The sequence below is a fragment of the Nicotiana attenuata genome, chromosome 12 (assembly GCF_001879085.1).
Source record: "Nicotiana attenuata strain UT chromosome 12, NIATTr2, whole genome shotgun sequence".
NCBI lineage: Eukaryota > Viridiplantae > Streptophyta > Magnoliopsida > Solanales > Solanaceae > Nicotiana > Nicotiana attenuata.
The window spans coordinates 30,990,846-31,006,012 of NC_032000.1; the positions used below are offsets into that span (position 1 = coordinate 30,990,846).

The 15,167-nt window shown below is 41.1% G+C and overlaps 1 protein-coding gene across 1 annotated transcript; it reads right to left on the reverse strand.

The window, feature by feature from the left end:
• On the reverse strand, window positions 4,207–5,133 carry LOC109235998 (uncharacterized mitochondrial protein AtMg00810-like). Its single transcript, XM_019402236.1, has 3 exons — window positions 5,087–5,133; window positions 4,490–4,764; window positions 4,207–4,433 (listed from the first exon to the last, which is right to left on the reverse strand). Exons 1-3 carry the CDS (start codon window positions 5,131–5,133, stop codon window positions 4,207–4,209), a joined length of 549 nt encoding a protein of 182 aa, XP_019257781.1.

Consider the following 15,167-nt stretch of genomic DNA (forward strand, 5'->3'; position numbering starts at 1 on the left):
ACCATCCTTAATTTTTTTTTCTCCAAACGATTTTCTTGTCATCATACATGACAAATCTCCACCAATTTTCCATGGCTACCTTCGTTGTAGCGATCCGACCTGTCGTGTTGAGCTCTAGCATCTCGTTCGGCGGTTTGAGGCCTTGAGTAGCTTCATTTCATGTATATTATGACTTGTACGTGTAGTGGGTTTCGAATTTCGGGAAGTTCGGAGTTGATTTGGAAGGATAATTCTCAATTCGGAAGCTTTAAGTTGGAAGAGTTGACCAAGTTTTGACGTTTGAGTAAACAACATTGGAATCGGAATTTAAAAGTTCTAATAGCTTTGAATGATGATTCTGGGCTTGGGCGTACGTTCGGGTTGAGTATCGGATGGTCTGGGAGCGTTTCGGCGCGTAATGTGGAGAGTTGGCATTTTGAAGGTTTTAGAATTTTCTAAGTTTGATTTGAAGTGGACTTTTTTGTTATCGATGTCCTTTTGAGATTTCGAGCCTGAATAGGTTCTTATTGTGATCTGTGACTTGTACGTAAAATTTGGCATCATTCTAGAATGTCTAAGTAGGATTCGGATGCGTTTGATGAAGCATGAAGGCTTGGAAGTTAAGAGAGTTTAAGAAATTGAGTTTCATCTTTAATTCTATGTTTTGATGTTGTAATTCATGTTTCGAGCCTTTGAACAAGTTTACATAGGGTATATAAACTTGTTAGAATGATTGGACGGGGTTCCTCGGACCTAGGATGAGTTTTGGGGTGGTTTCGGACCGCTTTTGGGCCCTTTTGAACTACTGATATATGATGCCAGGGGTGTGAATCGCGATCACGGAGGTCTGGGCCCTGATTGGGAAGACCAAATTGTATTCCAAGCCTTGTGAATCACGATCGCGGTAGGAGGCCTGGCAAGTGTATTAAACATCTAATTTCGGGATTTTGAGTTCATTTCTTCACTTTTAAGTTCTTGGAGCACATGGGGGAGATTTGAGGTCATTCTTGAATACCATTTTCGTCATATATCATAAGGTAAGTTAATCCTACTTGTTTCGAGTTAAAATACATGGATTATATATAGATTTTAACATGGAATTTGACAGAAATTATGGAATTTTTGGAAGAAAATCTAGAAAAGGTATTTTTGAATTTTGACCACAAAATTGGACATGGAATTAGTAATAAATTATATATTTGAGTTCGTGGTGCTATGATTAATGTTTATCTTCAAAACTTTTCGAAATCCGGGCTCGTGGGCCCAAGGTTGATTTTGTTGACTTTTCGAGCAGAGTTGAGAATTGTTATAAATTGATTAGTCTGAGTATTGGAGTATATTTTTATTAGTTTGCACGTTGTTTGACTAGTTTCGGATCGATGGGCATCGGCTTGAGGTGTTAGAGAGGCGTTGGTGCCGGTTATGGGACTTCGAAGCAAGGTAAGTCTCATGTCTAACCTTGTGAGGGGGAATTTACCCCGTATGTATTATATTTGCTATGTGCTACATGTTGTGGGGGCTACATACGTATGCGGTGATGAGTGACCGGTCGTATGCTAGAATTCATGATTAGGTTCGGGTAGACTTAGACTCACGTCATGCTTTAATTATATTATTTGAGTTATTCTTGCCTGTTTAATTACTTTAATATACATTTTTCTTGAGACTAGACTTGCATAAAGTATCGGACTTACGATTCGTAATGTATGGAGAGCTAATTGATTAACAGTAGACATTTCACTTCCTAATATGGATTTCTCTCATGTTGTATGTATTTGCCCGGAGGTTTTTCTTGAATTTCATAACTCACACGTATATTCGTGAGTGGGGCCAATGACCCGTCAAGTCTTCACTATTCCTATGAGATCGGGCCGATCGCCAGGGCAGTATTATTATGGGATTAGGCCATTTGCCTCGGCAGTATTATGAGAAGCATCTATGGTTCATGCTGGTCGACCCTCGGCAGTTTACACGATTATGGGATCGGGCTGAACGCCTCAGTGGTATTATTGTGGGATTGGGCCGTACACCACGGTAGAAATTCGTGCCTTTACTCTTATAGATCGGGCGGCTCATTTCAGCAAAATCGTGTCAAATACTTGGTAAGGAGTCAGTGTACTCATGAGTTTTTCTGATTTGAGATGTGACTGTGGATTTGGTGATGACCATTAAGTATTCCATTTGAGGAGGTATCCGGTATTTGAGGACTTTGTGTTCATTATTCAGTCGTAGACCATATTATTTGCATATATCTGTTGTCACTGTTTACTTACCATGTTCCATACTTGTCTACTTTACGATATTTGATTTATTGGACCTCTAGTAAATATGAATGTCGTCCCCTCGTCACTACCTTTTTTGAGGTTAGACTAGATACTTACTGGTGCGCGTTGATTTACGTACTCATGCTACACTTCTGCACTTATTGTGTAGGTACATCTCTGATATTCATTTGGGCGCAAGAACGCAACTATTGAGGGGACTTTAACATGAGCTGCATCCCACGATACGATCCGCAGAACGCGGAATATCCATCATGTTCATTTATGTTATCATGTCTATTTTACATTCCAGACAGATGTTGTATTATTACTGTACTTCCTAGTAGATGCTCATGTACTTGTGACACCGGGTTTTGAAATATTCTAGTAGATGTTAAGGGTTTTGCCTTTTATTTTTTATCTTACTAAAATTGCAAGTATCCACGACTTTAAATGCATTAGATTCTTCATTTAATAGAGCTTATGATTTCAAAAGTAATAAAAATAATAGTTACTTAGATGTTTCACCGTTGGCTTGCCTAACGACGTCGTTGGGCGCCATCACGGCCTATAGTAATTTTGGATCGTGACATTCGCCATTTTTAACAAGTAAAGCAACTCCCACTTGCTTCTCTATCACCGGCCATGCGCCACTGCTATGACCATGCTCCCAGATATTCCTTTTTTTTCAAGAAGCAGATTTTATTTTCTTTTTTTCCCCTCTTCTTCTCTTTTTATTAATTTATTAGTTATGATATTTTGTGTTCGTGATGGAGTTATTGGTGGCTATTGTATCTTTTTAGTGGTGATGCGACGAATGATGTGTGATAATAAAAAATATGGTGTTGGATGTGATGTGCATCTGTGTATAACATCATGTATACCAGTATGTATATCATGTTATATATGTTAATATACATTATTAGATGTGTGATATACATAATATACCATGTGATATACATATCAGAGATTTATTAGATTGTAGACCATTTTGATAGGAATTTTTTTCTTACGTATACTATATTGTAAGCTATTTTACCCGGTTTAAGCTAATTACCGAAACTCATTGCATTTTTTTATATATATTCCCCTTATATGACTCCTAACTGCTGAATACTACCTTAATACCATCGTGATTAGCGCTTCTTTTTCCCAATAAGAAGCAATCATCATTTACTTTACGGATGTTTTTCTATTTTTATCTATCTAATGAATCTGCTCGTAATTTTTTTGCTTTTTATTTACCTTTATTTTCTTCCTAATCATGTAGTACGATTGTGGAGTGGTTCGTTCTCAGTTTATCATTTTTGCACGCATGAGATATGATTATTTGTGTCACGAAGCTTCAAATATGGCGGTGAAAAGAAGGAAATGAGAGAAAAAAGAAGGAAGCAGTTACTTCATAGTGATGCACAAAGTATAATTCATCACTGTTGTATTGATCTCAATATCTAAACTACTATTTATACATGTGTCTGTTATAACTAACTCAACAACTAACTATAGATAGTGTAATACTAACTACTCTTCTAACTATAATCTAGTTAAATAGGCAGGGCCCATAGCTCTCAACACCCCCTCCCCAAGCTAAGGAATGAAACACATTCTTCATTCTCAGCTTGCTTAGTAAGTAGTCATGTTGTGGTTTGCACAGAGCCTTTGTCAGCACATCTGCTATTTGTTCTATTGTTCCAACATGCTGAGTTTGAATTAGACCTTGCACTAGCTTTTCTCTTACAAAGTGATAGTCAATATCTATGTGCTTAGTCCATTCATGAAATATTGGATATGCAGCAATTTGGATTGATGCTTTACTGTCACAGTGTAGAGGCACATGCAGGACAATATCCACTCCTAACTCCTTGAACAGTCCAACCAGCCACATAATTTCAGCTACTGTGGTTGCCATGCTTCTGAACTCTGCTTCAGCTGAACTCCTAGATACCGTCCCTTGTTTCTTTGACTTCTAGGAGATCAGTGCTTCTCCAAATTTAACTACATATCCAGTGACTGACCTCCTAAGCTCCACGCATGCTCCCCAATCAAAATCACAATAGGCTATTAGTCGATTGCAACTTCCACTTGGCATAAACAGATCAAGCCCAGGTGTAGACTTGATGTATTTCACTATTCTTCTAGCAGCCTCCATGTGAGAAGCTTTAGGTGCATGCATGTACTGGCTGAGTAGCTGAACTACAAATGGTATATTTGGCCTTGTCATTGTTAGATACAGGAGCCTCCCAACTAACCTTTGATAATTTTCCTTCTCTTCAAGTTGCACACTTCAGAGTCACTATCTTTTACTACTTCATCAAATTCAACATAAGTGAGTTTCTGACTAAACTCAAGAGGTGTAGGAGCTTGTTTTCCTCCGGCTAAGCCAAGTTCAGACACCACTTTTAGGGCATATTTCCTTTGGCACATTAGAATACCTTCCTTAGACCTTGAGAATTCAATACCAAGGAAAAACTTCAGCTCCCCTAGATCCTTCATTTTGAACTTCTCCTGCAAATATTTTTCTAACCTGCTGGATGAGAAGTAAATTGCTGCCAGTCACCAACAAATCATCCACATAAACTAAGATGATCTCAAGATCAACACCTATCCTTTTGGTGAACAAGGAATAGTCACAGTGACTTTGAGCAAAGTCCATGTCTAGAAGTGCCTCTGTTAGTTTAAGATTCTACTACCTAGGTGCTTGTTTCAATCCATACAAAGACTTATGTAGCTTACACACCTTCTGATTCTCCCCCTGGCATGAAATGCCATCGGGAACTTGGCTGCAGACCTCTTCTAGAAGGTCACCCTAAAGGAATTTGTTATGGACATCCATCTGAAAAATGTACCAGCTAGAGGCAACAACTAGAGCAACTACAGCCCTCACTATGACCATCTTTGCCACATGAGAGAATATTTCTGTATAATCCAGGCCTTCTTGTTGACTGTAGCCTTTGGCTACTAGTCTAGCCTTGTATCTTTCCACCTCACCATTAGACTTATACTTAAACTTGAAGACCCACTTGCACCTTATAGGAACTTTTCCTTAAGGCAGATCAACCAAGGACCAGGCATTATTATCTTGCAAGGTTGAAATCTCAGCTTGTATAGCTTGAATCCACTTCTTTGAAGGTTCTAGGTTCAACAATAGCTGAATATGCAGCAAGAGAAGCCATGTAGTCTGAAAACAGTTGATTATAAGAGACATGATGTGATACTGGATAGTGACAAGTGGTTTTCTTGGGCTAGACTACATAGTCAGTTTTCCATATAGGAGGTTTAAAAGGCCTTAAGGATCTTCTGAGCCCTTCAGGAAAGGCTGAGGGTGCAGAAGGAGAAATAGAGGGGCCTAGTGCAGAATGAGCATCATGTGTAGGACTAGGAAAAGAAGCCAAAGACTGAATACCAGGAGTAGAAAAAATTGAGACTGCTGCAGGGTGGTCAGTACTCTTTTCAATTTGTGCATATGTGAACTCTAGTATAAGGAATAAAGGAGAACTCCAGACTGCATATGCTTAAAGGGGAAAATATCTTCCTTGAAGACATCATCTCTACTGACAAAAAAGCCCTTGGAGTGTAGATCATAGAGAATGTAGCCTTTTTGAGAGATGAGTATCCCATGTGGACTGCTGGGATTGCCCTGAGACTGAACTTATCCCCTTCCTGCACTCTTGTGGTATAGAATAAGCTACCAAACACTATGAGATGTTGTATAGAAGGCATCTTCTGAAATAGGGATTCAAATGGAGACTTGCCTTGAAGAAGTCCAGTAGGCAATCTATTCAGTAAGTACATTGCTCTAGACATACACTCACCCCAAAATCTCAGAGGTATAAATGCTTGAAATCTTAGTGCTCTAGCCGTATCTAAGATAGTCCTATGCCTTCTATCTACCACCTTATTTTGTTGGGTGTATAAACACAAGAACTTTGATGAAGGATTCCCAGACTTTGCAACAGAGAATGGACTTGATCATTCACAAATTCACCGCCATTGTCAGTTCTGAGGCACTTAACTACAGTCCTAATCCGATTTGACACAATTGTAAAAAAGTTCTTCAATATTATAATAGTATCTGCCTAAGTAGTTAGAAGAAAAATCCAGATATATTTAGAAAAATCATCCACCAAGGTTAAAAATTATCTCTTGCTGTCATGAGTTTGTAGTCTATGTGGATCCCAAACATCTGCTTGCACAAGATCAAAAATAGAAGTAAAATAAGTGGTTCTAAGAGGAAAGGACAGTCTTGATTGCTTTGCAATAGAACATACAGTACAATGCTGATGATCAGTTAGATGTAACTCATGAAGATTATGTAGTTTCTGCAGTACCTTCAGAGGAGCATGTCCTAGCCTCCTATGCCACAAAGAGAAATCATTACAAGGACTTGTATTATTCAGGCTAACATCCTTATTTGTATGAACAATGGTATTCAATATTGGAGGTATATGATGTTTAGGGATTTGTCTGTCTGCAGCGTTGAGGATGTAGAGTCCAAGTTCTTATCCACTAATCTCCAATACCTTCCCCCTGAAGAGTTCTTAAAAGACACAAAAATCAGGAAAGAATGCCACCAAACACCATTACTCTTTTGTGATTTTAGACACTGTGAGTAAGTTATACTTGAAGTCCGGAATATGAAGTATATTCTACATTTTCTTATTTTTGAAGAAAGAACAGATCCCAGTATGTGTAATAGAAGTTTGTTCACTCGTAGGCAAATGTACTTTACTTTTATCCTTCTATGATACTTCCTCATAGGAATCCAATAGATTTAAACTATGTACCATATGATTAGATACTCTTGTGTCTACTATCCAATTATGACCCACCAAAGTACACATGAAAGCATGTAGTATACCTGCTGTCCCTGCAGTAGCTGAGTTAGCAATAGGTTCAGTATCCTTGCCCTTGTTCAACATCTGCAGAATTTGCTGGTATTGTTCTGGAGTAAAGAACTGAGCCAGGGTAGCAGAGTTCAGCTGGTTGCCTTGTGTTTCTGAGGGTAGATTCCCATAGTTGTTCTCATTATGATTCACAATGTTGTTCACATTGTTTTTCTTGAGCATAGAAACATCCTCTTATTTTCTTGTTCTTGAAATCACTAGGATATCTATGGAGTGATAATAGGCTATATAGACGCTATTTACACTCCAATTGTACCATAATTTATTGTTGTTTTAAAGGCTAAATGATAACAAAATACTCTAATTGGTGTTCTTTTGCTTTGCAGGGACTAATCCAAGTTAGGAAGAGACTATGCAGTGTTTTGGAGTCAATACTGTGGATATAAGGCCAATAAAGAAGAACCCAAACGAAGATAAGCAAGAAAGAGGCAAAGGAGGACTGGGCAAGAAGCCACCACGACCGCGGTCGACCGCGGCTGGATCGCGGTAGGCCAAGAAAGTGAGGCAGAATCGTTGTGTTTCACCGCGGTCGCGCCGCGTTCTGCTACGACCGCGGTGGGCTGTGTAACTGCCCAGAAATTTTGGGACTAAAGTGTAAATCGGGAGAAATTTATCCTAACCTTTTATAAACTCAACAAACTCGCCCAAGAAAAGGTTAAGCTTGTTTTTAGACTAAATTGGAGGCAAGAACAAGTGTGAGAAGAGCAATCAACCATTAGAGTTTTTCAATCTTCTCTTTGTTATCTTATTTTGCACATTATGAATACTTTTAGTGATTTCATCTTGCTTTGTTATGAGTAGCTAAATACTTTGTCTACGGTTTTGATGGAGCATATTGAAGGATGAACTTCGTGTTATGTTAATATAGTTTGGCCGATTTATTTTTTTATTTGTTCAACTACGTTCTTGTTGTAGTTAATTGATAGGATCCTTAATTAAATGTGCCTATCTAGTATGTATTACTCGGGAGAGAGTGCATATTTAGGTAATTGTTGAATAACACCACTCCCAAAGTATATGAGGGATCAATAATTGAGGGTTTAAAGGCGGGATAGGGATAACGAAGCCTTGGGTGCAATCTAACGTGAGCTGTAATAAAAGCCAGCTAGCGTAACTCGGGAGAGTGCGTCTAGTAAATTGTCGTGATTACTCGGGAGAGATTTACGGTAGTCAGAGTGCTCATGATTGATAGAGACGGCTAGGCAAATCTATATGAAACATAACATGAAGGATTCCATCAATAGGGGAAATCATAACCTTAGCTCCTTCTCTTAATTGTTTATTACTTAATCATAGTTAGTCTTTATTTACTTAATTGCAGTCAGTTATAGTTAGTAAAAATATCTTCAACTGTTATTCAAAACGTTTTGGAAGGTGATAACGTAGAATTTAGTGAGTCTAACAAGAGTAATTGATAGGTTAATTCCTTGTGGGTTCGACTCTGGGCTAAATACTCAGATTATATTTGCAACGTCCGCTTAGTCCTTTTTATAAGGCATAGTTGGGAGAGATCAAATTTTGGCGCCGTTGCCGGGGACTTAACGGTGTTATCAATTACAATTGAAAGAAATACAAAAATTCTTAGTGTAGTAAGTTTTCTTTACTTCCAATCTTTACATTGAAATTTTAACGTTTGTTGTCTTTGTTGTACAGGTGCATGCCTAGAAACTCATCGAGAACTGGTGAAGTATTTGAAGCATTATCAGATCCCGAGAAAGTTTTCAAGGCCTTGAACCGGGCCAACCGAAAAAACAAACAAAAACAAATAACTGAACAATTCAAACCGGACATGGGGGACAACGTGGTAGATCCAGCTGCGCCATTAGCGCCAGTGGCACCTCTTGTGCCAGAGTATGCTCTGTATGACTGGGCACAACCCACAACAGAAAATTTGGCCACAACGATTTTAGTCCCGCAGATACAGGCTGAATCGTTTCAAATCACGAACAACATGATGCACTTGTTGCAAAACAAGGGACTATTTTCGGGGTCACAAATCGAAGATCCTCAACAGCACTTGAAGAATGTCTTGTCAATATGCAAAACTCAAAGGCAGCCCAACGTAAATCAGGAAGCAATAAAGCTGTTGTTGTTTCCATTCTAAGTGACAGGAGCTGCCCAGACTTGGCTAAACTCACTCCCCATTAATTCCATAACGACTTGGGAGGAACTAGTCAAGCAATTTGTGAGCAAGTTTCATCCACCCAACAAGACTGCTCAACAAATTGATGAAATTTTAAGTTTCAAACAGAAACCAATGGAGACACTGCAAGAAACATGCGAGCGATTCAAAGGGATGTTGGTTATATGTCTGTACCACGGTATTCCAGATCAGATGTTGGGGCAGCGATTTTACATGGGTTTGGCAGATGGCGTGAAGGGTAATGTTGATGCTTCAGCTGGTGGAGCATTTTTGAGCAAAACATGGAGAGAAAGCCAGAGTCTGCTTGAAAAGATGGCACAGAATTCGGGTTGGACAATCAGGTATGCACCTTTCACTCCAGTAGTTCACTCAGTGCCCTTAGATCCATCCAACACTCTTGCTGAAAACATGGCCACATTAATGACACAGATGAGTATACTAACCAAAAAGGTGGAAGAGTCAGGGCAGAAGCAGCAGGTACACATTATAGATACTACCAATGGGGGCTTATGCACATCCTGCATTAGTCAGCAATTGGTAACCAGTGGAATGCAGAAAGTGATCATCATCACTACCCTGAGGACATGAATTATGTGTCTAATTATGGAGGCCAGAGACAGGGTGGTCAAAATTGGGGCCAACAACATCAGCCATACAGCCTAGTCCCGCCACAGCTCAACAATGGAAACATGGGAGGTATGAGACCTCAAAATAATATGGCGCCTTACCCAAGGACACAGGGATATAATAATCAAAATCTGCAGCAGGGTTATCATCCTCCTCAGCACCAGCATGGTGGAAGACAGGAAGATGGGTTTGCTAGACTCGAGGCAATGATGCAGTAGGTCATTGGGTCAAATGCAAAAATCAGTGAAAGAGTAGATGCACATGAGTCATCTATTAAGAATATTGAAGTACAGATGGGCCAGATTTCGATGTCCTTGAACAATCATCCTCATGGGACATTGCCTGCAGACACGCAGGTAAATCCAAAAGATCAAGGCCCGAAGCAGCTGATGGCAGTGAGTCTACGTAATGGCTGAGATTTAGACTTGGAGCAAGAGAGGGCCCGAGAAAGAAGACAGGCTGAGACACTTATACTGGTGCCCATTGAGATAGATGATTCAACGAAACTGACAAGGGTGACAGTGCAGCCTGCCCAGGAAGAACATAACATACAGATTGAGGCTGAGAAAGAAGCTGAAATAGCCCAGGAACCGGTAGTTGAGGTGGCAGCTGACAAAGAGCAGTCCCAAACCATTGGGAAGAAGAGACCTCCAGCACCATTCCCACAGAGGTTGGCCAAGTACCAGAAAGAAGAGCAATATAAGAAATTCTTGGAGATGCTAAAACAAATCCAGGTAAATATTCAATTGATTGATTCCTTGAAAGATATGCCTGGTTATGCAAAAATGATGAAGGACTTGATGTCCCGAAAATTCAACTTCCAAGACTTGGCCATCGTGACTCTTACTCAGACTTGCAATGCTGTGGTGACTAGACCAGTTGCTGAGAAGCTGTCTGACCCAGGGAGTTTCACAATTCCCTGCACCATTGGTAACTTTGCTTTTGCCAAGGCACTTTGTGATTTGGGGGCTAGCATAAATCTTATGCCCCTAGCGATTTATAAGAGGTTGGGGATTGGAAGAGCTAGACCCACATCTATGTTGTTGTAGCTAGCTGACAGGACCGTAAAAAGACCTTCTGGTATCTTGGATGATGTGTTGATTCAGGTAGGGAAATTTGTGTTCCCTGCAGATTTTGTGATTTTAGATTGCAAGGTGGATGAAGAAATTCTCATAATTTTGGGAAGGCCGTTCTTGGCCACAGGGAGAGCTCTCATTGATTGTGAAACTGGGGAGCTCAAAATGAGATTGAACGATGAGGAGATAACATTCAATGTGCAGAAATCTATGAGGCGACTGGGTGAATTCGCCAATTGCTCTCTTATTGATGCCGTGGATGTAATCGTTGAAGCTGATAATGAAACGTTGACTATTGAGGACCCTCTTGCTGCATGTCTGGTAAATTTAGATGAGGTGAGTGGCGAAGAGTTGGCAGAATGGGTGTTGGCTTTAGAGGGCAGAGGGATTTGGGATAGAACTCTTGAATTTGAGCCCCTGCACTTAGAAAATAGAGAAACTCCTCCAGCCAAGCCATCCATAGAAGAACCACCAAAGCTGGAATTGAAGCCACTGCCCGCCCATCTCTGGTGTGAGTTCCTAGGACCTAACTCCACATTACCTGTTATTATCTCATCTAGTTTGTTAGATGTGCAGGAACAACAACTTTTACAAGTACTCAAGGAGTGCAACACTGCCATTGGGTGGACTATGGCAGACATTAAGGGGGTCAGCCCGGCATACTGTATGCATAAAATTCTGCTGAAAGAAGGACACAAACCTTCCAGGGAGCACCAAAGAAGGCTGAACCCCAACATGAAGGAAGTGGTGAAGAAGGAAGTGATTAAGTGGTTGGATGCGGGAATTATTTTCCCAATCTCTGATAGCAACTGGGTTAGCCCGGTGCAATGTGTTCCTAAGAATGGTGGCATGACGGTGGTAAAAAATGATAACAATGAGTTGATCTCTACAAGAACCGTCACAGACTGGAGAATTTGCATGGAATACAGAAAGTTAAATCTGGCCACACGGAAAGACTACTTCTCACTTCTCTTCATTGATCAGATGCTTGACAGATTGGCAGGGAGATCTCACTTCTGTTTTCTGGATAGGTACTCAGGGTACAATCAAATCTCCATTGCACCAGAGGACAGAGAGAAGACCTCCTTCACTTGCCCATATGGCATTTATGCTTTTCGGAGGATGCCGTTTGGCCTATGTAATGCACCCGCCACATTCCAAAGGTGCATGATGGTCATATTCACTGACATGGTCGAGGACATAATGGAGGTGTTCATGGATGATTTCTCAGTGGTGGGAAACTCATTCGACGAGTGCCTTATAAATCTGACCCGAGTGTTGAAACGTTGTATTGAGACTAACCTGGTTCTTAATTGGGAAAAGTGCCATTTCATGGTACAAGAGGGCATAGTCTTGGGACACCGGGTATCAATCAAGGGAATCGAAGTGGATCGTGCTAAAGTTGACGTGATAGCAAAGCTGCCAGCCCCCGCTTCAGTCAAGGCAATCAGGAGCTTCCTCGGGCATGCCGGTTTTTACCGTAGATTCATAAGAGACTTCTCAAAAATTGCCAACCCTCTCTGTAAGTTGTTAGAAAAAGATCACCCTTTCTTGTTTTTTGATGATTGCAGGGTAGCATTCGAGGAGTTGCAAAAGAGGCTAGTCACAGCACCCATCATTGTTGCCCCCGACCCTGGGCAGCACCATTCGAACCTCATGTGTACTACGCCAGTGATTATGCAGTAGGCGCGCAGTGCTCGGGACAGCGGTGGAAAAAAGACAAGCTAATCAACTCCAACATCTACTATAGCCAATAGAAACGCTGATATGGACTTAGCTTGAACTACACTTGTGATTGAAAAAGGAGGATTGTTCTTGCTGTGGTGTTTGCATTCCGACAAGTTCAAATCATACCTAATGGCTCTTAAGTTAAGTCTGTATACACCTGAATCATGCAAGCTCCTCAGGTACTTGATTGAGCAGAAGTGAGTCAAACTTGCGCATGCATTCTTGCGGTGGTGTTACTGCAAGAGTTCGACTGAAATCCGTGGCCGTAAGGCACAGAAATACCAAGTCCAGCGATCATGCTATCACCGACTTGAGGGAGCTGGAAAACTCAGTTGAGGTCTGAGGATATCCTGGAAACCTTTCCAGACGAGTACTACTCGCTACAACCTTGAGGAAATAACCTTGGTATGCAGAACTTTGTCAAATTGACCTGGCAAGAGTGTATAGTTCCCTATGACCTTACTCTCGTGCAAAAGAAAAAAAGTTTTATTGTGACTCCGCATTGTATTATTGGGGATTGGAATTATCTGTTGTCGAAATATGTAATGACATACTGATCCGGAGGTGGTGGTCCCGAGATAGACAATTTCTTTGTTTTGCAGGCATGTCATGCATCGGCAGATTATGCGAGGACATTTTCGGAGGAGTCAGGACCGGCTGCGAAAGTGCTAGACGCCGAAGGTTCCTAACTGGCCAACAAATTTTAAGATGCACCATTCCAATGGGTGCACGGCCGTTGAATGGTCAGCCGACACCGGGGAACACTTTCCCGTCGCCAATAGATGCCATGAACCCAATTCAAGAGGTTAAGTACTTCGATGTCTGGGGGATTAAACTTCATGGGGCCCCTTCGTCAAGCTCCTTTGCAGATAAGTACATTACTTGTGCTGTGGACTACGTATTCCAAGTGGGTGGAAAGCTGCAGTACTTCCCACCAATTGATCGCAAGGTGGTGTGGATTTTTTGAGAAGAATATACTCACCCTCGCTTTTGGAACCCGAGAGCTATACAGATGACGGAGGCAGCTCACTTCTGCAATCGAGCCTTCGAGAAGTTGCTAGCCAAATGACCATGTGGGCCACAACGGTAGCAACCACTATAAATCTCGACCAGTGGAACGGTCGAAGTGTCCTAATAGAGAGATAAATGAGTGTGTATGACCAAGACTGTAAATGCCACCAAGAACTGATTGCAGGCGAAAAAGCCTAGATCGAGCACTCTAGGCATAGCATGAAGCTTTTAAAGACACCAATGGTATGTCACCATAAAGTTGGGTGTTGGGAAGGCCTTTCACCTTGCCAGTGGAAGCTCTGAACATAGAGCCTTGGTGGCGCAATGAGCAGTCTGAATCCTAGACATGAGGCTGCGGGACAAACCGAGAATCACAGACATTGCATGAGTGACGACGTTTTTTGATATTTGCATTTTGAGAGCACAAAGTGTACAAGCAAGAATGAAGAGGATTGCACGACAAGAACATTGTGGACGAGAATTTCAACCCCGGGGACCTGGTATTGCTTATACTAGATTAAGGCTATTTCCGGTAAGTCTAATCACGATTAGATCTTGGACCATTTTGAGTGGGTCGAAGTATTCCCCTCAGCCGGGCTCGCTTAGAATTAGCCATCAGAGACAAGACTCTCAATACATTTAGAAGTCAACTGGGCAGAGATTGAAACTATTATGTGGCCTACTGAATGATCCAAAGATAGTGTAGAGATTCAGCCTGTCTTGACCTTCAGAGCCGTGAGCGAACCCTTAATGGCGCTTATTTGCGTCCGTGCCGCGACGTTAAAATCAAGCGCGTGCGTGGTGAGGAACCCATGAATGTTGTTGTTTTTCTTTTCTTTCTTGTAACTTCCTTAGAAGAAAAGCACGTCACATGCGCCGCGAACGAGCGGTAGGAACGACTTCGACTGTCGGTAAAAGAGGAGCATTCTGCTCAGGACTGCTCGATTCACCGCGACCGCGGTGGGACTGCGACACGACCGCGGTGAAAAAACACGATGATTCTGTTTCTCGCTCTTCACTTCAAACCGCGGCGCGGTACGCGCGCGTGATCTCAATTTTTTATCGCCTAGGTTAGTTAATTTTTTTTTTTTAATTTTTCTTTTCTTTTTTAAATTCCTTTTCTAATTCCCCCACTAAAACTAAACCCGTACCCCTTTCTTACTTTCCCCATTTTTCTTCTCTTAAGAACTAAACGCTTCTCCCTTTCTTCTTTTATTCTCTCACTCTCTCAACTCCCTCCTATTTGCACTCTTCTCATCCATCTCCTCTCATCTACTCGAACCAGGTATGTAATCTTTCTCTCTCTTTTTGTATTTTGTTGCATTTTGTAAAGTTATTTGGCTTTAATTGTTGCAGTATTTCTAGTAATTTTTTCTTTTTTGGTTTTCTTGTGCTTTTTTTAGTGGGTTTTGTGACAATGTTGTAAGAAGTGTGTGTT

Excerpts from the sequence above, each read along its gene's own strand:
- LOC109235998 (XM_019402236.1), bottom strand. The coding sequence starts at position 5,133 with ATGGTCATAGTGAGGGCTGTAGTTGCTCTAGTTGTTGCCTCTAGCTG. Across the intron at positions 4,765-5,086 it reads CTAGTTGTTGCCTCTAGCTG|GTTAGAAAAATATTTGCAGG; the intron begins GTACATTTTTCA and ends CTCATCCAGCAG. Across the intron at positions 4,434-4,489 it reads GAGAAGGAAAATTATCAAAG|TTCAGCTACTCAGCCAGTAC; the intron begins GTTAGTTGGGAG and ends TACCATTTGTAG.